Source organism: Pelodiscus sinensis, chromosome 2 (assembly GCF_052426305.1).
Source record: "Pelodiscus sinensis isolate ZL-2025 chromosome 2, ASM5242630v1, whole genome shotgun sequence".
Classification (NCBI taxonomy): domain Eukaryota; kingdom Metazoa; phylum Chordata; order Testudines; family Trionychidae; genus Pelodiscus; species Pelodiscus sinensis.
In genome coordinates, this window is record NC_143053.1 from 227,846,555 (window position 1) to 227,871,072 (window position 24,518).

At 41.1% G+C, this 24,518-nt stretch overlaps 1 protein-coding gene across 1 annotated transcript in view; it reads left to right on the top strand.

Annotated features, from left to right (window-relative positions):
- The window catches only part of GPR158 (G protein-coupled receptor 158), a 331,365-nt gene that overhangs the window by 281,695 nt on the left and 25,152 nt on the right, over positions 1–24,518 (top strand). The window contains exon 7 of the mRNA XM_006115288.5: positions 14,645–14,883. Within this exon, the coding sequence (XP_006115350.3) occupies positions 14,645–14,883 (239 nt within the window). The remainder of the gene's footprint in view (positions 1–14,644; positions 14,884–24,518) is intronic.

Below are 24,518 nucleotides of genomic sequence, written 5' to 3' on the forward strand. Positions count from 1 at the left end.
GCTCTGTAATAGTAAAATTAGAATGGCTGTGATCATGTATATGTTCCTTTTAAGTAATCTGATACAGTACCTACAGCCCATTTCTCTCTCAAATGGGGCTGCTTCAAAGCAGTGTGTTTTAAAAATGGAAGTGTTAATGCTGGATTTAAGCAAAGTAGATTTGGTCTAGGATCTATTGGTATTAACCACTGTTCATTTCAAAGATCAAGCTTACACTGTTAAACACATTTCTTTAATCTTGTCTGACAGGGTTAAACTTCTCAGTAAAGTCATAATCATGTAGGTATGTGCAAGGAAAACAGAACATGGCTCTAGGAGAAAATGAATTGAACTCCATTTTTCATATAGCAGTAAGAGTTTGAGTTTTCATAGTAATCATTGAGTTACAAGCCTGAATTTTGCAATGGGTTGCATTAACTTAAATAATATATTCCATTAGCAGATTCAGCAACAGAATTGCATTAAGTCATGATAATAACACTATTAATGTATTCTCAATGCTATTATTCAAAGTGGTAATAAATCAGAAGGGATCAGATAGAGGTGACATGATTTAGTGGTTGATTTAGTGCAGAAACTTGATATTTAATTTGAACTTAGGAAAGTCAGTACTTTAAAACAGCAATGTTTATTTTTAATTGTATTATATCTGTCTATTTCAAACACAACTGACATCATAGTTAAATTAACAGTTAACATTTGATATCAGCCATATATAAAACAAAACAAAAAGTAAAAACAGGTAAGTATCCCAGTACATACTCTCTTTGACTCACTTGTTTTTTTTCCTCAGTTACTAAAATGCTAATTAATGTTTGTCAAACAAAATTTATTTTTAAAATAAAGCAGAATAAGATTATCTCTGGATAAGAAATTAAGAAGTATTTTAGTCCCCACAATAAATCTGATGGTCGAGTGAAATGGCCTAACTTATAGTTAGTGAATTAGTCTTTGGTTTCTAACTAAAAATAATAGTATGTATAATTCTTCTGTAGTGCCTGTCATCAAAGACTTTCAAAGTGCTTTACAAATCTTACTCAACTAAGTATCATATCGCCCCACAAGGTAGCTGTTGTTATCAATGTTGCCAGCTCTTGAAATTTTATCACAAGTATAATTATTTAAAAAAAAAATCCTAACCCTCATGATTGTTAAGAAAATGTGACCCAGAACTTAAAAGGCAAATAACATCTCAGAATTTATAAGCCAATCTTATGAGTTTTGGGCTTCTGACACATGATTTTTCACCAGTTGGGGTTGGAAATATGTGTTATTGAATGACCACCAGAATGATTGCACTGTACAACATATATAAATAAAATCAGCCCCTGTCCTAAAGATCTGAAGCCTTCATCTAGCAAAGCATTAAGCACATGCTTAAGACAAAATTCACTGGAAACCCCAGAGGAGGAAATAACTGTGTTTAGTGTCTATGCCATTTGTTGTTAACTCCTTTCTTGAGGCACCATGTAAGGAGTGAGTCTTAGAAGTTGTTGCTATCCCCATTTAACAAATGGAGAAACCTGAGGCACAGAGATTTTAAGTGACTTGCTGGGGTCAAATTAGAAGTCAGTGACAGTGCTGTGAACAGAAATTATATCTCCCTAGCCTTCGTGCTGTGAATTAGCCACAGCATTTTTGCAACCAGCAGTGTGTGAACACATATACTACAAATAAAAATATATGCCCCAGCACTGATGTTTTAACCACATCCGGTTAATAATACCCTATGATTGATCAGTTGAAAAATACTGACGCTGAAGAGGCTTATTTTAACTGTCTATATTCATTTTCAGCAAAAGAGAATGCCTGTAAATAGCAAAAATTAAAAGGAAATAGAACTGTTTCAAATCTACTGCTTATATTCACCAAATTAAATCAAATTAAAATTGGTGAGTTCAGTTCAACACAGTTTGCAATCCTGCAGTTTAGTTGGGGTGGTGAGTCCAAATCCATAAACTTATAGTGAATTTAGTTTTGTAATGAAAGTGTTGAAAATATGCTGCACTGTGGTGAGAGGAGATTAAACAGGAAGGCATTACTCAGATGTTTTCATAGTGTAAGCTTCCTGGTAAATAGTGACCTTGAGATCTGTTGTTCTGCCTATTATGAAAAGTCTTTAGTAAGGTTAAAGAACTGAATTGCATCAGATTTCCAGAAAGATAATGATAACCTGATGATTTTAGAAGCAAATAAATAGCTTAGCCAGTGCTTGTTTAGCCAGAGGGATTTATAGTTGTCAGACTAAAGCACTAGAAGAAAGAGCCTTAAGGATTTATGAACTTAACATTTCTACCACAAATCACCTTCAATTTGAATGGGGAAAAAAGTCTGGCTCTATTGGGTTGCTTATGGAAAAGGATGTTTCAGGACCTGACACACAGAATTCATTTTTAGCAGATGAAGTATATATAATCATTTTAAACATGTCTGCCACAGAGAAATAATTTAAGTGATTGTATTAACGGAAGTAACAGCCTCAAGGACATGAGTCAAGATACTATGCAGGCTGTCTTAGCAGCAGGTATTTTCCAAATTTCTCGGAATATTAGACAACATATTATATTTGCCAGCTCTAGATATTGAAGAAGCAGAAGTAATTGTGCTGCTTAACCCCAAAGTTGAAGAGTTGACAGATGGTAGTCTTGCTACTACTAATCATTTGGGAATGGTTTGACAGGGTTCCTTATTTAGCAGCTTAAATAAAAGTTGTATATTCTGTGGTTTTTCTGAGTGATCAGAGAACTTTAAGGTCAAAGGGACAGATTCTGTACCAATTTGTATCCTGTGCAATTGGTCCTATTGATCTCTGTGGGCTAGCCTGGGGTATTAATACAGAAACTGATCCAATTACGTCTTTCGGAGATATAATTAATGGATAACGGACAAGGATTTCATAGCTAATGAGATCCAATTTGGCCTGCATTATTAAAACCTGGTTATATGTCATAGCATGGTCTGTATTGATCCTTATTACCCCTCAGTCCCCACATAGTATAAGACAGACCCAGATCCAGAATGGACAAAACCTGAGGAGTAGGAGCCATTTGTTCCTCTGTGATGCGGGATATCCTGGCAATATGGAAATAAGCAAACTACGGTGCTTCAAAAACAACATGTACGCAGTGCAGTCTCTTCTGGAATGGAGGACAGCAGTCAACCAGAACAGAAGCAGGCAGCAGCACAAAATTTTGCTCAAGGGACAAGCAATCCTCCACTGATCTGTCAAAAGACTTTCGAACTGTACTCTTAAGAGACAGCTCTTCAAAGTGAAACATTTGGATCAGTATTCTGCAGGAATGTCAGCTTTCTTCAGGCAGCCCATTTTACATTTAGAGTTGGATTGAAATTTTAGACGCAGAGATAAAAAATGAATACAAAACATATACAGGAGACCATTGCGATTTGCAGAATTGCTATTCGCAGTTCTGTGTATTTGCAGGTCTCCTCTCCCGGCCTGGGAGGAAGGCAGGGGCTGGGAATTTCCCGTGGCTCCTGGCTGTTGCGGTGAGTCCCCCAGGGCTGCCAGGAGCCATGATGAGTTCTGTGATGAGTTTTCTGCAGCTACTTGGAGCCAGCCACGGTGGATTCTCCACAGCTGCTGGAAGCCACACGGAACTCATTCTGGTAACTACAGGGAACTCACCATAATTCCTAGGAGCCACAGGGAACACCCGTGGTGTTTGCTGCAGCTCCTGGCAGCTGAAGTGAGTTCCCCATGGCTTCTGGCCCTGCGGTGAGTTTGGGAGCCATGGAGAGCTCACCATTGGGTGGGAGGGGGGTGGTGTCTCAGTATTTGTGAATGGTGAGTGTTTCCTATATACAGCATAGGAAAATATTGTAATCTAGGTTAGACTGATTTAATTTAAGAAAACAATCCGTTTGCTTGTTCCAAATCTACATGTGGATGAATTGACAAGATCTACTTCAAATTAATGTATTTTATTTCATTTTAATGAGAAAAGTATTTTTAATATTTCCATATTATTAAAGTTCCATGATACCGGGATTAATCCTACTCTCATTAAAGTCAGTGGGAAAATTTGCCACTGACTTAAGAGATAAATATTGGGCTCCTTTTCACAGTCTCCTTCCACTAGACTCCTCTTGATTCCTACATGTGAATGAAACTCCTTCCTTTAAAACTTGCCTCACTCTAATCCACATAGTTAGAAATTAAGGCAACAGAAATTATTCCCTACACTCTTAACAGACCTTTTATCAAAGACTCTCAAAATTGCCTTAGTGTTCTTCTAACCTCCTATGGAATATTCTAGAATGCAATCCAATAACCTTCTCCACTTTGTATAAATATAAATATTTATTTACTAGTACTCTGCAATAACAACTACGCTTAATGTAGGATGAAAACAAGGAGTAGGAAACGTCAAGAGATATAGAGAAGGACTTATACAGAAACAGCATATAGAATTTGACCATTACATTGGTCTCTTATGACAGAATTCCTCTTTAAACCCAGGGTAAAGAATCATGGAAATAATGTCTATTTAAAAGCAAATATGATTTTTAGGAAGTGTGTAATTGAATTACAGCCTCTCCCCAAGTTACAAATGAGTTACGGATCAAACACTTGGCCATAACTTGATCCGTTCATAACTCGGACCCCATTGAGTTACACGCGACCGCACTGTTGGTAAGCGCGGGTTGCGTTCGTAACTCAGGAACCACCTTTACGACCGCTCCATGGGAGCTTTGGTCATAAGTGCAAATGGTCATAACTCGATCATTCACAACTCGGGGAGCGGCTGTAATTACACATTTCATGGAAGATAATAAGATGATAGGTAACAGCCAGCATGGATTTGTAAAGAACAAATCATGTCAAACCAATCTGATAGCTTTCTTTGATAGGATAACAAGTCTTGTGGATAAGGGAGAAGCAGTGGATGTGGTGTACCTAGACTTTAGTAAAGCATTTGATATGGTCTCATATGACCTTCTTATCAATAAACTAGGCAAATACAACCTAGATGGGGCTACTATAAGGTTGGTGCATAACTGGCTGGATAGCCATTCTCAGGGTACATCTACACTTGCTCCCTATCTCGAGATAGGGATGCAAATGTAATGTACCGAAATTGCTAATGAAGCGCGGGATTTAAATATCCTGCACTTAATTAGCATAATCATGTCCAGGTGCCATTTTGAAATTGCGTTATTGCAAAATAAAATGCCCTGTGTAGCAGCATTATTTCGAGAGAAAACCCTTCTCTCGAAATAACTGTTACTCATAAAATAACTACTCAGATAGTAGTTATTAATGGTACAGTCATGCTGACAGGGCATAACAAATGGGGTTCCACAGGGATCTGTTTTGGGTCGGTTCTGTTCAGTATCTTCAATGATTAAGATGATGGCATAGAATGCTTATTAAGTTTGCAGATGATATCCAGGGTGGGGTTGCAAGTGCTTTGGAGGATAGGATCATAATTCACAACCATCTGGACAAACTAGAGAAATGGTCTGAGGTAAACAGGATGAAGTTTAATAAAGACAAATCCAAGTACTCCACTGAGGGAGAAGCAATCAGTTTCACACATATAAAATGGGAAGCGACTGTCTAGGAAGGAGTACTGCACAAATGGATATAGGGCTCATAATGGACCACAAACAAAATATGAGTCAACAATGTGACATTATTACAAAAAAGCAAACATGATTCAGGGATGCATTAACAGGAGTGTTGTGAGCAAGACACGAGAAGTCATTCTTCCACACTACTCTACATGGATTAGACCTCAACTGGAGTATCATGTCCAGTTCTGGGCACCACATTTCAAGAAAAATGTGGAGAAATTGGAGAGGGTCCAGAGAAGAGCAACAAAAATGATTAAAGGTCTAAAAAACATGAGCTATGAGGAAAGGCTGAAAGAATTGGGCTAGTTTAATTTGGAAAGGAGAAGATTGAGAGGGGACATGATAGCAGTTTTCGGGTACTGGCCGTCCCCGACTTACGTGGATCCAACTTACGTCGGATCCGCACTTACGAACGGGGCTTTCTCGCCCCGGAGCTCACAGGCAGCGATCTGCCACCTCGACCTCCGGGGCGAGAAAAGCTTCTCCCGGTGCCCCTGGTCTGCTGGAGACCGTCTCCAGCAGACCAGAGACACCGGGAGCGAAGCCGCAGCAGCGGCGGGTTCCGGCGCTTCTGAGGCTTTGCTCTGGACCCTGGGGCAGAGCAGCTGGGGCGCTGCCGGTTGGTCCCGCAGTGCCGCTCTGGGCACTACTGGACCAACCCGGCAGCACCCGAGCTGCTCTGCCCCAGGCTTCCTGGAATCAGCGCTGATCAGTTTCAGCAGCAGCTGACTTGAGGACGCTTGGGGTTCTTAAGTTGAATCTGTATGTAAGTCAGAACTGGCGGTCAGTTTCAGCAGCGGCTGAATCTGGACGCCAGTTCCAACTTACATACAGATTCAACTTAAGAACAAACCTACAGTCCCTATCTTGTACGTAACCCGGGGACTGCCTGTACTTAAAATGGTGTCACAGGGAAGAGGGGGGAAAATTGTTCTCCTTAGCCTCTGAGGATTAGACAAGAAGCAATGGGCTTAAACTGCAGCAAGGGAGGTTTAGGTTTGACATAAGGAAAAACTTCCTAACTGTCAGAGGGTACTTCTACACTGGCTCATTAGTTCGAGCTAGGTAGGGTAATGAGGGCAAGCGGAGTTGCAAATGAAGCCCGGGATTTAAATATCCCAGGCTTCATTTGCATGTTCCCGGGCACCGCCATTTTTAAATTCCCCTTAGTCCGAACTCCGTGCCCGCGGCTACACATGGCACGGAGTAGGTAGTTCGAATTAAAGATCAATAACGGTAGTTGGAATTAGGATCTTTAATTCGAACTACCTACTCCATGCCACGTGTAGCCGCGGGCACGGAGTTCGGACTAAGGGGGATTTAAAAATAGCGGCGCCCAGGAACATGCAAATGAAGCTCGGGATATTTAAATCCTGGGCTTCATTTGCAACTCCGCTTGCCCTCATTACCCTACCTAGCTCGAACTAATGAGCTAGTGTAGATGTACCCAGAGTTATTAAGCACTGGAATAAATTGCCTAGGAAGGTTGTGGAATCTCCATCACTGGAGATAAAGAGCAGGTTGGATAGACATCTATCAGGGATAATCTAGACAGTGGTTGGTCTTGTCATGAGGGCAGGGGACTGGACTTGATGATCTCTTGAGGTCCCTTCCAGATCTAGTTTTCTATGATTCTATAATTCTATAGTAAGTATCACTGTTAGAATATTGTAGAAATTCTTGTAGTCCCTTATATTTCTTTTGGTTCTTACAATGGTCTTGTATACATGAATTGTTTTTTTCAGTAGTAGATAGAGATGATGGGGTATGTCTATACTACCACCCTAGTTCGAACTAGGGTGGTAATGTAGGCATACCGCACTTGCAAATGAAGCCCGGGATTTGAATTTCCCGGGCTTCATTTGCATAAGCTGGCCGGCGCCATTTTTAAATGCCGGCTTGTTCGGACTCCGTACCGCGCGGCTACACGCGGCACGGGCTAGATAGTTCGAACTAGCAAGCCATTCCGCACTATCTGTACGCCTCGTGGAACGAGCCGGCATTTAAAAATGGCGCCGGCCAGCTTATGCACATGAAGCCCGGGAAATTCAAACTAGCGGGTAGTGTAGACATACCCATGTTGAGTAGCATTGGCAGAGCAGTGGGGTTTCTCTGTTTATTCAAGGTAATACTCTTCTTTGAATCAGCATTTCTCTGTCATCTGTGTTATGTCATGGGGAAAGTAATGGCAGTACAGTGAAAGCTGTACTGAAAATGGCAGAGCTTAAGCCTGAACCTGACTCTCCTCAAGTTACCTTTCTCGGTTTTCTCTGATGCTATAACCTTTTAAAATTTTACTTTAAAAGAAGTCCAGTTAAATAGAATATGGGTACTTAGACTTTGTCTAATGTGAATTGGCATAGTTCCATTTACTTCATTGGAATTATACCATTTTAAACAAGCTGAATAGCCAGTCCTATATGCTGTGTTTCTCCAATGAAAATCACCCTCAAACTTACCTCACAGAGGTAAGTCTTGCTGGCAAATACACTGTGCTTATTTCATTACTGTCCTCATCCTTTGATGTGTGTAAAAAAAACCTTGTGGATCAATGTGCCATTTGACTGGATGACTCAGAAAAGCCATAAAATCAAAAAGATTAGATATTGAAAAGAATTGCTCAGGTAGGCAACTTTATATATTCACTGCCACTGCAGGATTGTGCATTCTCTTGCCCCTTTGGACCAGTGCAATTAACCAATATTCGAGGCCTTGCTAGGTTTTTTCCTTTAAGGGGAGAAATTGAATATACAAGTCAGGTATTTTGTTTACAGAGAATAGACATCAAGTCCTTTTTCCCTGGACACAGCAGGAATCAAACATCTGGGATTTTCCTTGCACAGAGTTTTTAGGTCTGCCCCTCCAGCCCGTCCTGTTCCCCAATGAGCTCTGTCCCTTTTCTCGCTCTCAGAGCTACTTTCTTCCCTGCTTCTCTCGCTGTCTGCTGCTGTTCTGCCAGCTTTCAGCCTCTCAGGGTATGTCTATTCATCAAGCTAATGTGATTATAAATATAGGGTGACCAGATGTCCTATTTAAACAAGTATTTAAGCCCTCCTGCAGGTGTCCCTACTTTTTCTTAAAAATGGGTGAATTGTCCCATATTTTCTGTGTCACCTCTCCCATCAGTACTGATAGGTCCTGCTGTTCGATGGAGCCATGTAGTTTAGACACACCCCTACAGACTAGATAAGCCCCAAACCCTCAGCCTCTCCTTGTAGGTCATGTACTTCAGCTCTCTAATCATTTTGGTTGCCCTCCGCTGGACCCTCTCCAATGCGTCCACATTCTTTCTAGAGTGGAGGGCCCAGAACTGGACACAATACTCCATATGTGTCCTCACCAGTGCAGAATAAAGGGTAATAATAACTTCTCTAGATCTGCTGGAAATGCTCCTTCTAATGCACCCTAATATGCCATTCACCTTCTTGGCTACAAGGGCACACTGTTGACTTATATCCAGCTTCTCATCCACTGTAATCCCCAGGTCCTTTTCTACTGAACTGCTACTTAGGCAGTCGGTCCCCAGCCTGTAACAATGCTTGGGATTCTTCCGTCCCAAGTGTAGGGTTCTTGTTGAACCTCATCAGATTTCTTTTGGCCCAGCCTTCTAATCTGTCTAGGTCACTCTGCACCCTATCCCTGCCCTCCAATTTATCTTCCTCCCCCTAGTTTAGTGTCATCCACAAACTTGCTGAGGGTGCAATCCATCCCCTCATGCAGCTCATTAATAAAGATGTTAAACAAAACTGGCTCTAGAACTTATCCTTGGGGCACTCCAGTTGAAACTGACCACTGATTATATCTGCTCAGCTTTTACCATCTGCCAATTGCTTTGAGAAGTAGCTTCACCTGTCCTCAGCTATTTCACTCCATAAAAGAGGGCTAATTGCTCTTTCCATCTAGCCCAAAGGAAGGATGGTTAGCACATCCATCTATTTTGATGAGCTCTGTGATTGTCTATAGATCAAAAACCAACTTGATATTGGCCATTAATACCTTGCAGAATAACAGAATATAGCATTTCTCTAGGAATCTGTCTAATCTAGTTTTAAGTGATAACTCAATAGAGCTTCTACCAATGCCATTGGGAAAGTATTTCACACACAGCAGTCAATGAGCTGGCACTGGAATAAATTTGACATGTTCTGACTCATCACAACAAAAGCAGGTTATCTCAAAAATTGACTTTGAAGAGCTAAAATACAAAGAATAGGAAATTTTCTAGTACAATTCTCAAATTGTTTATAAGTAATGCTTCCATAATTCTCAAAGTTTCATATCATTCATGCTATAATATTTTTCTTGAATTGTGGTCTCATTTGTAGCCTTCGTAATCCCCTAGTTATACAAGAAAAGGGTTTTTTTTCCTTCCTGAGGAGGTGAGTGTTGTTCAGTGGTATTCACCCTGCAGGGTAGGAAATCTTTGGTCTATCTAAAATTTTAAGGGCCCAGTAATTGTAGCAAGCTGCATCTTCTAAAATAAAAATGCAAGTTTGCTTTTTTGTTTGATAAAGGTAGACTCTGGGAATTTGTATTTGTGACTTACCACTGTGAAAATTATTATCTGATCCTGTCTCTGTTCCTGTCTGGAGTGTTTTAGAATCTGTATCAAGCATAAAATATTGAGTATTTGAAAAGGAAGAACTGAGCATCACATCTATGAAACAAAGAAAGATTAAGAAGTATGCCTCCATATGGTTTAACTTCTAAGAAGAAAATGACTGAATAATGTTGAACTTCAAGAGATCTCCAAGTTCCCTAATGTACAGTGTAAAGGCTGTGTTATTATAGTCAAGCTATGATTTAAACCAGTGATGGGCAATCTGCAGCCCGTAGGCCAGATGTAGCTCATCGGGGTTCTATGTGGGCCCATGAAACATTCTGTTTACTCTTGCCCATGTTCAGGGTTGCCAGATTTTGCTGATTTTCATAACTAGTTTTTTCCTACTGGCATTACTAAAGTGACACACATGTAAAGCAAGACCACGTGAAATGAGGTGCATGATGATGGCATACAACATTGTAAGAGCCATGCACTCCTTCTGCATGCAATCAAAGCACTGCTACAGTTCAGTTGGTACATCCCGCAAATTCTAGGTATGCAAGCCCAGGTAGTAAACTACCCTGTTCTGGGAGATGGTCTTGGTTACTACAATCTTGCAGCTCACTGAGAGGAAGGACTGGAGGCTTACTGAGAGAAAGGAGAGTGTACAAGGGTGTCCTTCTACCCACCCCTGTGTCGGTCCTTTAGGTCAGTGGCGTCGGCTGCACACACCGGTTCACTGTCCGCCTCCCTCTAGTCCAATGGGAGAAGGAAAGTCTTGATGGAGGGTTCTCATCCGCCTCTCAGCCAGGAGGTGCGGGGTAGGGGAGCCCAGGTCCGCCCTCTCTCATGGGCCCCAGCCCAGGGCCCTAGGGACAGGCTCTCTCAGCGTCCTGTCCGGCTGGTGGGGGATGGTCCTGAAACTCACCAGCCCACCGGCAAGTCCTAGGATGCCCTGCCCTGGGCTGCTTTCTACCCCGCTGACCCCAGTGCCCCGCTGCTGCCCTTCGTTAGCCCTCCCTGGTTCTCCTCCCTCCTCTGTGACCCCTCTCTCCTTGCCCCCTTGCTCCTCCCACCTGCTCTTACTCCACCTCCACCTCCACCTGTGTGGTCCTGGCCCCTCCCTTTTATTCCCCTCTCTTCCATCACTCCCCCCCTGACGTCACCCGCTGACCTGGGGGTGGGGGTGCCCTGACATCACCCGCTGAGCTGGGGGCAGGGCGTCCTGACGTCACAGGCGTGCTCCAGTGCGTGGCATCATGCAGGCATCTGGCTCCTGCGCTCGTCAACTGTGCGCCTGCTGCAGAGCAGCGTGCACAAGGGGCCGGCACCTCCCGGCTCACCTTGAGGAGTGCAAGTGCTGCCGTGGGATTGGTGTGGGGCGGCTTGGTCCTGGCCGAGCCGGGCAGACTCGCCCCGTCACAGAAAGGAAGTGAGCTGTGACCTACTCACTAGCTAGGTTGCCCATCGCTGATTTAAACTCAAGTGCTTCTGCCTTAATAGATGCTATTCTATTCTTTCAGTTACATCTACCTTCTCTTACTTAAAAGTAAATGTAGATGCTAATCTTGAAGTAAGATTTTATTGCTGAACATCAGATGGTGATCATATGATGAGACTAATTTGTAGAAAAAAATTCAAAAGCTGATTAGGGAATTTAGACAAAAAGTTTCCTTTAAAAATTAATGGTGAAATGCACTAATTGTTTTTTGAAAATCTCCTTTATAATCTGGACTTTAATTGTAGTCTAAGTCTCAAAAAGATGATCACCTATAACGAATGAGGTATGTTAATGAGAATTTCAGTCCCTTAAATAGAAAATCTTTAGGAGACTATTTCATTATGAACTTGATTTTGAATGAGTCCCCAGCCCAACCTTTTTCAATAGCCTTTAATAATCTTCCACATTTACCTTTTTGGGCATATAAGAACTCCAAGTACAAGCTATGTTTTGTCTGCCATCCTCTTCCCACTTACCTAGACTTAGTAGCTTGATCGAGTCTAGAGGGAATCCAATGTGGGAGAAGAAGCAGCTCTCCTCCTCCAGCTGGCTGCAGTCTTTATTCCGGTGGTCACCAATCAGTAGATGGGGATCTAGTGGTAGATCTTGAAGCCTGTGACAGGTGATTCTGACTGGTTTGGCTTGGAGCTGGAGCACTTCAGCTGTCCTTCCCTGCACTGCTGTGCTGCTCCTGGCCTCTGCCTTGCAGCTGCCCCACCATGGGGCTTCTGTTTGCTGTTTAGAGTGAAGGAGGAAGAAGAGAGGGGGAACTGATGTCAGGATATTCCCTTTCCCCCAGCTCTGTACCCCCATCTCCACAGAATGAGCAGGGTGGGCCCTTGGAGAAGGGGTAGAGAAGGGTCTTTGGGTTCGAGATAGATCCTAGATTGACTTAAATTGGAAAAGTGATCTTGCACTTAAAAAGGTTGGAGACCACTGCTTTATTCTGTGAGAATGGCTGGAGTAACTTCCATAATCCCTGATGCCCATTTCCACATGGGAAAGCACCAGGAGTGCATCTACACTGCATTGTTGGTCGAAATAAGATGGGCAATTTGAGCTATGCAAATTGCGTATCTTATTTTGATGTTATTTCAAAATAGCTTATTTCGAAATTTGGCGCTATCTACACAGCACTTATTTCGAAATAAATCGCTATTCCAAAATGTCCCTTACTCCTTGTGGAATGAGGTTTACAGGGACATCAGAATAGTGAGCTTGTTATATTTCAAAATAATGGATGCGCTCAAAAGACTCAGAATAGCTATTTGGGGATACCTTTAGTATTCCGAAATAGAACTGCAGTGTCGATGTAGCCCAGGATAATAATGTAGTGAAATCCTCGCTCAACATTCCTATCTTCTCTGTCTCACCAACCCACAACCACAGAACTGCACCCGTTCATGAATATAATACTACAATTTATGTGTCATGCTTCACTAAGCACAGAAAAAATAAACCTTGATACTAAATGCCTTTATTTCCAGTCTCCTGTGAAGATTAAATAATGACTTTTTAAGGGTACTAGATAAATGGAAACCCGAAGAATGAATGAAACCTCCACTTTCGTTATGCTCCAGAGAAGAAAGGTTTCTAGGGAATAGACATGCTTCTCATGCTCCACCTGCTGGCAGGGGACAGTGTATGAGGAATTTTCTTTTAAAAATTGATAAGGGAGCAATATTCTAATATTAAGTGCTAATATTTGTAAATTATATGCTGTGTGTTGAGTGCCCATGGCTGTGTATTACTTTATAAACAGTAACTTATTTGTGCCAGGATAGCTCTTGCAATGGTGGTTTTATCCCTACTTCTAGAAAAGCATGTTGTATTATCACTGGACCTACAAATGTACAGATGTAAATTTTAATGCTGATTATTTCCACATGGACTGGTGTATGTGATATTGTCATAGACCCATCACACCATAGGTGCTGGGCGTACTGTTGCACTTTCCTGGCTTTAAAATGGTTTCCATTATACACAGGTTTTACAGTTTGTTTCAATGGCTCACAGCGCCCCTACAATAAAAATTGCTCCAGCACCCCTGTATCACACTCCATTAAAAAAAAGTATTTAAAAGGCACATGTTGATTCTGGCAGTTGACACAATTGAAGAGGAACAACCAGGCAACATAAAAAGCAAAGCATATCTCAGACACACACTTAGCCCTGGTCTACACTACAGGTTGTATCTCCCTTCACCAGGACTCTCTGGTCTGGCAACATCCGTGGCCCAGCATGGACCACAAATGTTCGTAGGCCACAGAGGCCAGGAACAGGGAGGTCTGCTGGCAGGGCAGGAGCAGTAGGAGGCACCAGCAACCAAGTGGGGGTATGCATGGCGGGGGAATGGGCAGCACAGCGGGGATTTCTGGCCCCAGCAACAGCCGTGGAGCTCCAGCCCCAGCAGCAGCCAGGGAGCTCTGTCTCCAGTCGTGGCGCTCCAGCCCCAGCTACGCCCCAGCCCCGGCTCCGCCCCAGCCCTGGCTGTGCAGCTCCAGCTCTGGCTGCAGAGATTTAGCCATAGTGTGGACACTCTGGTGCCGCTATTTCAAAATAACTACTTCCCAGAATAATTCAACCTAATTACTCCCCAGTTCTTCCTGGGGTTCTAAGTTGAGGTAGCATATCCACATTAACGGAGCCTGCCTTGGACTAATTTTAAGGCTTCCCCATAGTGGGGACATGCTATTTTGATTTTGTAAAATTGGGAGTTATTTAGTTGAATTTAGTTATTTTGAAATAATTTCCTAGTGTAGACATGCCCTTACTGAGTAATGGAAATAGACATTCCCTTTATAAAAGTTGGAACTTTTGCATTGGGACCTGTAAGGGACAAAAAAGACTGGTAACACAAGATGAATATATGTCTATAGCTCAAATAAATCTCATTTTGTCTTTTCTTCTTGCCTGGCAGTATCTAATAAGCAACCCGTTCAATGTAAATATCATAAATGTGAAAGTAATGATCCTCCAAATGTCATTCTTTGGTTTTGCAGAGTTTTGAAGGTATTCCTGTCCCAAACTGCTCAACGTATTCCATACATGACAGGCGGCCGAGTGATGAGGATGCTGGCTGTAATTCTCCTGATAGTCTTTTGGTTCTTGATCGGCTGGACTTCTGCAGTCTGCCAAAACTTGGAGAGAAATATTTCACTCATTGGCCAGGGGCAAACATCAGACCACCTGATCTTCAATATGTGCCTCCTGGGCCGCTGGGATTACATGATGGCTGTTGGTATGTTGTTTTTTTGGCTTGTCTCTTAATTTTTAAATAAAGCTTGTTTCCTTTACTAAAACAAAACAAAACCAGACCTCTTAAAGCTTTTGTCAGACCTTAGAGCCTCACCTGAAAAGCATCTAGGAAAATGAAAGAACACTTTTTAAATGTGCTGAAAAGTGAAACACAAGCCAAAGATTTTGAATATTGTATTATTTTCAAAGGTGTGTAACTTTAACTACAACAATAATGTAATCTGGTGCTGATGAAAATAAGAGCTTTGAGACCAAGAAAGACCTACCTCAGTGTGGAGAAACCTAATACATACATTTTATTTTCTGTTCTTCTAGATCTGGATAGATCACCCTTGTGTGGACTTGGCTTATTTAGGAGAGTGCATTTCACAATGATTATCAAAGTAATAGCATGTTAAATGCTTGTTGAAACTACCAACTTCATTTATTTATTTGTTTATTCAGAGTGTTACTAGTGTTTGGGACAGATTGCTGAGGCACAAAGGGTGTGTGTAGACTACAGGGTTTTGTCGACAAAAGTGGACTTTGGTCGACAAAACTATACCTGCCACTGAGTTTTGTCGACATAACATCGACAGAACTCAGCAGTTTTGTCGACGGCTGTAAACCTCATTCTACAAGGAATAACGCCTTTTGTCGACAGAGTTCTGTTGACAGAAGGCGTTATTGCATCTACACTGTCCTTTGTGTCTACACTGTCATATCAACAAAGTGGCTTGCTTTGTCAGTAGAACTGGCTGTAGTCTAGACACTCTTTGTCAACAGAAGATTTGTCGACAGTATCTGTCGACAAATCTTCTGTTGACAAAAGCCTGTAGTCTAGACGTACCCAAAGTCACAACTATCAATTATGCTTGTCTTATTGTATCACAATGGTTAAATGGGAAAGGCAACACAATTGTTTTTTCTTTATGTTTTAACAGATTGTACTGGGGTTTCTGATGTTGAACTCCAGTGTATCTATAAATAGATACCTGCCAATATGTAATTGCCTGTAATATTTTCATACCTAATTCTGTCTCCATTAGTATTGGTGAGCCATAAGATTCAGTTCCACCAAACTATATCCAATTCTCCAATATTTCAGACACAGAAATAGATAATTGTCCTGACAGCTGTTTTACTTCCCTACCTCTTTAGCTTACACTGCTTATGACCCCTTCCCACAAGTTTACAATAGACCTTTTCTGCTGAGGCGTGGCAAGATATTCTCAGTGACTCCTAGGGAGTAGAGAAGAGATGGACAGAAACTGACAATGAGTTATAGCAACAATTCCTTTTAGCAAGCTTAATTTTGTGCCATAGTAGCACACACAAAAGGTTGCATCATGGTATTTTAAAGAGTCAGCAATTGGCCAGGCTCCTTTCTCCAGCTTCACTAGAGGCTAGTCCTGCAGTAAGTCTGAGATGGTCTAAGGCCTCCTTATCCCATCTTTCTACTCCCTCTCTTCTGTCCACTTTCCTTTGTGTGAGATCTCTGGGTCAGTTAGAAGCTGCCCCTAGATACTGAATTTATTTGTTACCATTCTAGCCGATGGCCTGCAGACCATGTGGTACTAGTGGATAGAAACTGGCATTCAGTGGAGCATTTGATAATATACCAGGTACATCACTATTTTGGAAACACTGTCTACAGTGAATTGCATTATCCTTAGAGTCCTGAAAATCCATGGATATCTGTTTTATATCTGCAGGTATCCGTGTCCACAGATGGGGATGTGGATATTCACAGCTCATTTTGGCAGATGTGGATGCAGGCCCAAATTTTTTATATGGAACCCAGTAAATTTGTAGATATCTGCTTTATATACATGGGTATCCTCATCTGTTGATGTGAATTTCCACAGCTCATTTTTGCAGATGCAGATAAAAAAAATTGTATCCACTCAGGGCTCTAATTAGCCTATGAAGTATAATAAAGTGTGAATGATGATGTAAAAGGAATTTCTTTAGTAACCCCATGTTTATAAATCTCAATCATCATCAAACATCTTTAAGTTCAATAACAAGAGGGAAAAATACGAAGCATTTGTTGTCAGATATTAAGCTAATTTATCCCAAAATTTCATTGCTTGTTAGGTACAGTAGTATTTTAGAGCATTCCTGCTGCTCTTCTACAAGTAGTTATCACAGAATGGTAAACAAAGATTTTTATTTTCCTAGTTTTTTACCCATAATAGCAGTGTTCTCACAGAAAAATGTGAATATCCAATGTGATTACCAATGTTAATGGCAAATAGTCCCTCTGCCTAGAGTTAGACATTGACAAAGAATGTATTTCAAGATGCATATACATCTAGATTTTTTGATGTGTGTCAAAATGCATTAGATAGGAATGAAAATAAAACTTAAACACAAGCCTTAAAAAATGGAAAAGTAGACATATCTTCTGTTTTTATCATTTGCCTCTAAGCCCAAGATACATATGTAGATATATTTATACAGATATCCTTGGTAGCCTGTGAATCAGTATCAAAGATACCAGAAGACTAGATCCCTGCACAGATAAAAAAATGATCTGCAGATATAAGGCAGATATCGCAGATTTGCGGGGCTCTACAGAAGATATTACATCTGCAATACAGTTACACACACTGGAAAATTTGTGTGTTACCTAAATATCTGAAATGCTTTTGATCTACTGGATGTGTTTTCAAAACCAGGACACTGCCTTTCTGAGATTTGGCAGGAGAAAAAACACATAGTGTAGAACTACAATAATTCACATCAGTGACTGGGAGTTCCATTGTAAATGTTACATTATATACATTAGCACATATGTGAAGATATTTGATTAATAATAATAAAATGAAAACTAAGGATGCTGCATTACAAAATGTATCCCATTGATTTAGTTTATTTATGAAGCTTTACACTCAAAAAATACTAGTGAGTGTTCTGTAGTATATTTTGTAAAATAAAATCCTACTAATGTGAGATTTCATCATTGCACTCTGCTATCAAATCTTTGCTGAAAGGCAGTGAGAGAATTGTCCAGATTTCAGATTAGTGAAGTGAAAATTAACAAGGTTCTGTCACAAAGCCATAATGAGATAAAGGTTTTATGCTAACAGGGATCATAGGAGTTAAGATTTATGGAGTATTTCCCAAACTAATCATGATACTTATCCAGTACCTTTAGCAATACTGAACATTTTATCTTTAAGTTTCTATTACATATTGGTAAAAGAAGTATAGTTTTAGATCAACACTGGATATTAGAATCCCTGATTCCCCACTTGCAGTCTGAGATGTACTGAGGAGAAACATTAACAATCTATACATGGAATTTTATGTAAATTAAAGAAACATAATACATCTGAATTTTTTGTGAGCTTAGATAATGATGAGTCTCCATACTTTCTTCCTTGTAGTTTGCTCTGTCCCCTCTGTTCTCCACAATGCCACTTTAAAAGTGGTAGCACTTGTAACACTGGCACCTATCACATCACTGAAAACAGGATCTTATCATAGAAGTTGTCAATCTGCTTTGCCTATTTCAAATATTGTTTGGGAATATGAAGCAATTCAGTGGAATAGGCACTGAAGAGGAAAATGTATTCAGATTAGAAATGTATTTTAATTGCTTGGCTCCCAGATTAACTATATTTCCCTTCATAACCCTTATACATTTTTGTGTAGTATTTGAAAACCACTGAAAATTTTAATTAATAAATTAAAATAAGATTTAGCCCAAAAATTCTAAAATTACTATTGCATTTTTTCAGCTGACTTTTAATCTAAATGTTACAAATGATTGAACTGCAAAAAAATAAAAATGCTTAAGTATAGTTAATTACCAAGTTACAAGTCAAATACAGCATACAAATACTCTTTGTCACACAGCTATGTGTGTGTCAAATGGCAAATGCTTTATAATTTTATGTCATGATTACTTTTATTTTCCCTATGTTTACTGAGGCAAATGAACAAGAAATAGATATTTTGTGCATGTATGCAATTATTGTAGCCCTAATTTTCCACCTATCTTAGTTGCAAAATTCCCATTAATTTCAACTGTGCAGGATTAGACTACCTGCTAGCAATATTTCCCCTTCTCAGCACCTAAAATAGAATAGATCAACTTCTGTTATCTCAGGGCTTGTCTTCAGTGGCACACTAAATCACTGCTGCTATTGATGTAGTGGCATCGACTTAGTGGGTCTGGTGAAAATGCTATAAGTTGATGGCAGAGCATTCTCCTGTTGATTTCAGTACTCCACCTCCCTGGAGGCAAAACCTAAGTCAGCAGGAGAGCGTCTCCCACTAACACAGTGCAGGGTAGACGCCATGTTACATCAATATAAGCTACATCACTTAGGGTGGTGATTTTTTGTCCCCTGATGTAACTTACATTGACTTAAGCAGCCCAGGCCTCAGGCAAAGTTTTGCATAGGTTCCATCAAAGCAACATGCTTGCATGGTTGTGCTCCTGCTGTCAGACCTGATGTTCAGCTAGGTACCTGCCACTCACAGGAATTACCCTCTAGGGACATTGGCTGAGGTGCAGAGGTGCTCCAGGCCTCCTCTTCTTTGGACACTCTTAGTGGCACTGGCCTGGGCTAGGGAGGCAATCCAGGGCCTGACCACTTCTTGTATTACTCCAGCCTTTCCCCATCCCTAATGCTTTTGATGCCATAGCTCCATGGATGCTTCCCCTTTCCATGGCCACATCCTGTGCTCTTTGTCTGAGGAGAGGGGGAACAGTTCCTTGGGCTTCCCCTGGGATCATCCTTCTCTCGCTCTTCCTCCTTTTTACATTTTCTCTCATTTCTTCTTTCTTTGTTTCTCTCTGTATTTTGTACACAGAGGCTACATCTAGACTGCAGAGTTAAATTGGAAAAAGAGACACAATTTGCGATATGCACAATGCATCTCTTCTTCCGATTTACTTTTGAAAGACGCTATTCTGAAATCTGGCACGTCTACACAATGCCAAATTTTGGAAAAAGTGCTCTTTTGACGCATCCCCTATGCCTTGCAGAACAAGGTTTACAGGGGTGGTGAAAGAGTGCATCTGCTTTTTCAAAAACAATTTCGGAAAATCAGACGCATTCCTTGGACGTGGCATTGCTTCTCCAGGATACCTCTAGTATCCTGGAAAAGCAATGCAGTCTAGACGTAGCCAGACACACATACACGCACATGCACACACACTGTGAAATTGAAGGAGAGAGGCTGTAGAAGGAGAATGTTGGTGGGAGAGTGGATGCAGTAATAAAAAAAAAAAAACCCAGGGTGTGGAAACTGACAAGAGAGGAGTCAGTGGAGAAAAACTGAAGCTATGGCTACACTGCCGTTTTTTTGTGGAAGAGTATATGCAAATTGTGCTCTCATTTGCATATCTTCTTCCCATTTTTTATGTGAAGGAGGTTTTGCCTCTAAAAAGCCCCATGTAGACGGGGCCATTTGTTGGAAAAAAACCCTTTTTTGCAAGATCCCTTATTCTTAAAAATCGAGGTTTACAGGATCTTGCGAAAAAAGGTTTTTACCCAACAAATGGCCCTTTCTACATGGGGGTTTTTAGCAGCAAAACCTCTTCTGCAAAAAGAATTGGAAGAAGATATGCAAATGAGAGCGCAATTTGCATATCCTCTTCCACAAAAAAATGGCAGTGTAGCCGTAGCCTGAGTGAATGGAGAGGTAGATGGAATAAAAGAGGAAATAAAATGAGAGGGGGAGCAGATGGGATGAGAAAGGGAGAGACTCTCAACTAAAGTAAGTGGGAGCTGTGCCTCAGTAAAGATGGGAGGATTTGACCCCATGTAATTAATAGTTGTGAATATTGTGTATTGTTTTGCCTTGAAGATCAAAATGACACTGAAATAAGTATGCGTTAGTTAGAAGGGAAAGATAAAATCCTGGTAGCTTAAAATGATTTAGGAAATAACTCTGAACCAAAGAAATATAAATAGATTGCAGATCCTTGCAATGTCTGAAAATCCTTTTCATCCTGTGAAAAGGAATTTTTAATATGAAACAATGTAGTCCTCCAGGTCAGAGAGGTGGAGTGCAGTGAAGCAGAAAGAAACTGTACAGGGAGGAGAAGAATCTAGGGCATAGTATTTTTTTCTATTTTAAAATTGTATTCACTTAGCTTCCAAAAGACAGTCCGAGTGGTTAAATGGATGGAGCAGCCGGCTTTCCAGATCTGTGGTTCAGTGAATTTCCATAAATAGAACTTGAAATAAAGACAATAGACTGAGGAAATAAAATGCTAGTTAAAACTGAGTAAAATCGGGTAGTCTGTGTTATGGGTTTAATTAGCATTCTAGTCTGTCAGTATTCTGAGAAAAGATGTCCTCAGTGTAATAGAATAGCTTTTTGTTTTGCAAACTGAACATACTTCATAATCGCCTAATGAATGTACAGTAATTTGTAGTAGCTAATAGTTTCTCTTTCTAAAAAAGTCTAATGAAAGGTGGTCGGATTAGATAGTGTTTTGGTAGGCTTCTCTAAAGAGCAGGAGCCTTGTACACACCACAGCCTGGTACTGTACTAACCAACATCACCGCTGGAAGATATAATGTAACAGTGTATATTTATAAAGGGCATTGTCCTCTCAAATACACTATTTTTAAATTGTGCATTATCAGAATCCTCATCCCCAGGGAACCAAATAGTCTTCTCACCCCAGGAAGTTAGAAGAACATAAGTGCATAACCATTGCAGAAAAGCCTCAAGATTCTGGTGTGGTGGGGAAGCCAATGGCAGCATGGCTACTGAGTCAGCTATACTGTCAAGGCTAAATGTGGGAATTAGGTCAACATGTTGGGGCAATGCTACTCCACACAAGATGCATGGTTGGGGGCCAAGATTTCCCAAGATCTACTCAGGCCCCAAGCTTTGCAGTCTATGCCCCCTAACTCTTTCTTGATGTTTCTAACCCTTCTCACAGAATGCAGAATGCCTTGCAAACTCTACACTATAAAGGCATCAGTCTTTTAAGCATGCATTTTCTATGGTAAAGATTTAGTTACAAATGTGAAAAGTGGACATGAACTGTAGATAAAGTAATGGCAGGTAGGCTGAATGTAGACATTAAACTCTTTTATTAATGAAGTCTAAATTATAGAGAAAGTTTTATTAAAATGCTAATTATTGCTAAGATAATTTAAAAAACTATGTTGGAGATAAGAGGCTTTGGAGTCAAAAGGCTTTGGAGTCATAGGCATATACATTAAAAGAATACTTTATTGTTAAATACAATAATTAACGTCTACAAACAACTCCCTGAGGGTACATACACTACAGAGAAGATCGAAGCTGCTGCTGTCGATATTCCAGGGTTTGAATGAGTGGGTCTAGTGAAGACACACTAATTTGAACTGAGAGGAGCACTCCGGTCGATGCCGGTAATTCTGCTTTCACAAGAAGTAAGGGAAGTCAAAGGAAAAGTGTGCTCTCTTCAACTTCCTGCGGTGTGAACATGCCAGAATTTGAGTTAAGATACTTCAACTTCAGCTACGCAATTAACATAGCTGAAGTTGTGTATCTTAATTCGACCTTATCCAGTAGTGTAGACGTACCCTGGTATACATTGTAAATGTAAAGGGCCAAGTCTTCTGCTGGTATAAAATGATCAAGTCAATAGTACTGCACCAGTCTACATCAGATGAGAATGTAAATATTCACTATACACTTAAAGCATATCATTGCCCTTCCTCACCAAAACATGCAAAACACCAGTGAAGGACATTTACAAATTCTATTTTAAATAGAAAATGGGAGAGAGTCATCTTTGGTTCAGCTGGCATCATGGTTCAGTTACATCAGTTATGAATAATGATTTAGAATATGGCATGAATTTAGCTCAGTATATTGGATAACCAGTCTAAGTGTTCCAGATGAACTAAAACATGAAATAGATGATTTGCCAGAGCAAAGCCTCAGAGGCGCGGGGAACCGCCGCTGCTGCCGCTTCAATCTGGGAGCCTGTGGTCTGCTGGGGACCGTCCCCAGCAGACCACAGGCTCCCGGACTGAAGCCGCAGCCGCGGGGGGTCCCGCGCCTCTGAGGCTTTGCTCTGGCAAAGCCTCAGAAGCGCGGGAACCCGCCCGGTGCCCCTGGTCTGCTGGAGATGGTCTCCAGCAGACCAGGGGCACCGGAGCAGCTTTCGCCCCGACTTCCGGGGCTAGACCCGGTATCTATCTTCATTTTTTACATTTACCAGTAGCTGCCTCATTTCCTACCCTAGGCTTATACTCGAGTCAATACTTTTTCCCAGTTTTTTGGGGTAAAATTAGGTGCCTTGGCTTATATTCGGGTCGACTTATACTCGAGTATATACGGTAAGTCAGAACTGGTACATATTGTAGGGGAAAACTCTAGCCAAACATTTCTCCAGAGCTCAGTTTTATTCTCCCATACCTCACTTCCCTCAGTCCTTTATTCTCAAGCTGAGGTGTCTGCTGAGAAAAGCCACTCCGCATCTCCCTGGTCTGCTGGGGTGGGGGTGAGGGCGCTAGCTTCGCGTCTCCCTGGTCTGCTGGGGGGAAGCAGCTAGTGCTGGGTTTCCTCACCCCATTTGTAAGTAGGGATCCGATGTAAGTCGGATCCATGTAACCCAGGGACTGCCTGTAGTCTCATACCCTCTGGAGATTTAAGTTTGAATGAATACGAAGTCTGCTAATCATTGGTCTTGTATGGGTTGCTGTGTCTTAAATTTTCAATAAGTGCTCAATTTGAAGTGGGACCCTTTCTAGTCCCAGTTCCAACAACCAGCACTTCCAGCAACCAGCAGTAATTGGGATCAGATCTCTCAATTTCTGATGGACTCTAGACATATATAATCCTCTTATTTATCTAGTGTATTCAATCCAGTGAATTCAAGTCACAGCATTTTTATCAACAGTATTCAAGGCGGAATGACTTCCAGATAGCTGGGTCATTTTGCATCCTCAACAACATGTCTCATGGGTAATGGCTGCCAACACTGACATTGTGGGCTGTCTGTAAAATGCCACCAAAATTCTGCTGCAGCACAAATTCCATATTCGGTACAAAACTCCTTGAGAAGGTGCCATTGTCTTTGTGGTAAATCAAAATTGGGTTGACATTCAGTGGGGTCCATAACAAGATAATTATTTGTCACGTTGTGGCCACAGAGCTCCCCACCCACTATCTACTGTAACTCCCTCACCTGGTAAACTTACCCTCAGAGGGTGGCATGCGGGCAGATGAACACATGGTGAATTGAACAAGTGTTAAATTAACCATAGTTGAGGCATCTCGTACAATTTTTTCATGAGATTAGCTACACATTCCTCTCTGTGAACACTGGGTGGAGCTATGTTTCAGAGAACAAATAACCATATTACATGTGCCTGAAGTAATACACTTGGTGGAATTAAATTGTGCGTCAATCATCCTTGAGGGAGAAAACAAGCCCATACCGGAGTACTCTGCTGCTGAATAACAGTGCCACAACTAAAGTGTGTAACATTTGGGCATTAGCATCCCTTGTAGTTCTGGCCACCATTCTGAACAGATTGTTTTGTGTTCTGATCTCAATTGCTGTCTTTGTAAGGTGGTATAGATAGATGAGAGTTCATGAATCCTGACCACTCAGAACAGCTCTCAGCCTATTTATGCATGGTGTAAGTGGAAGACATTCAA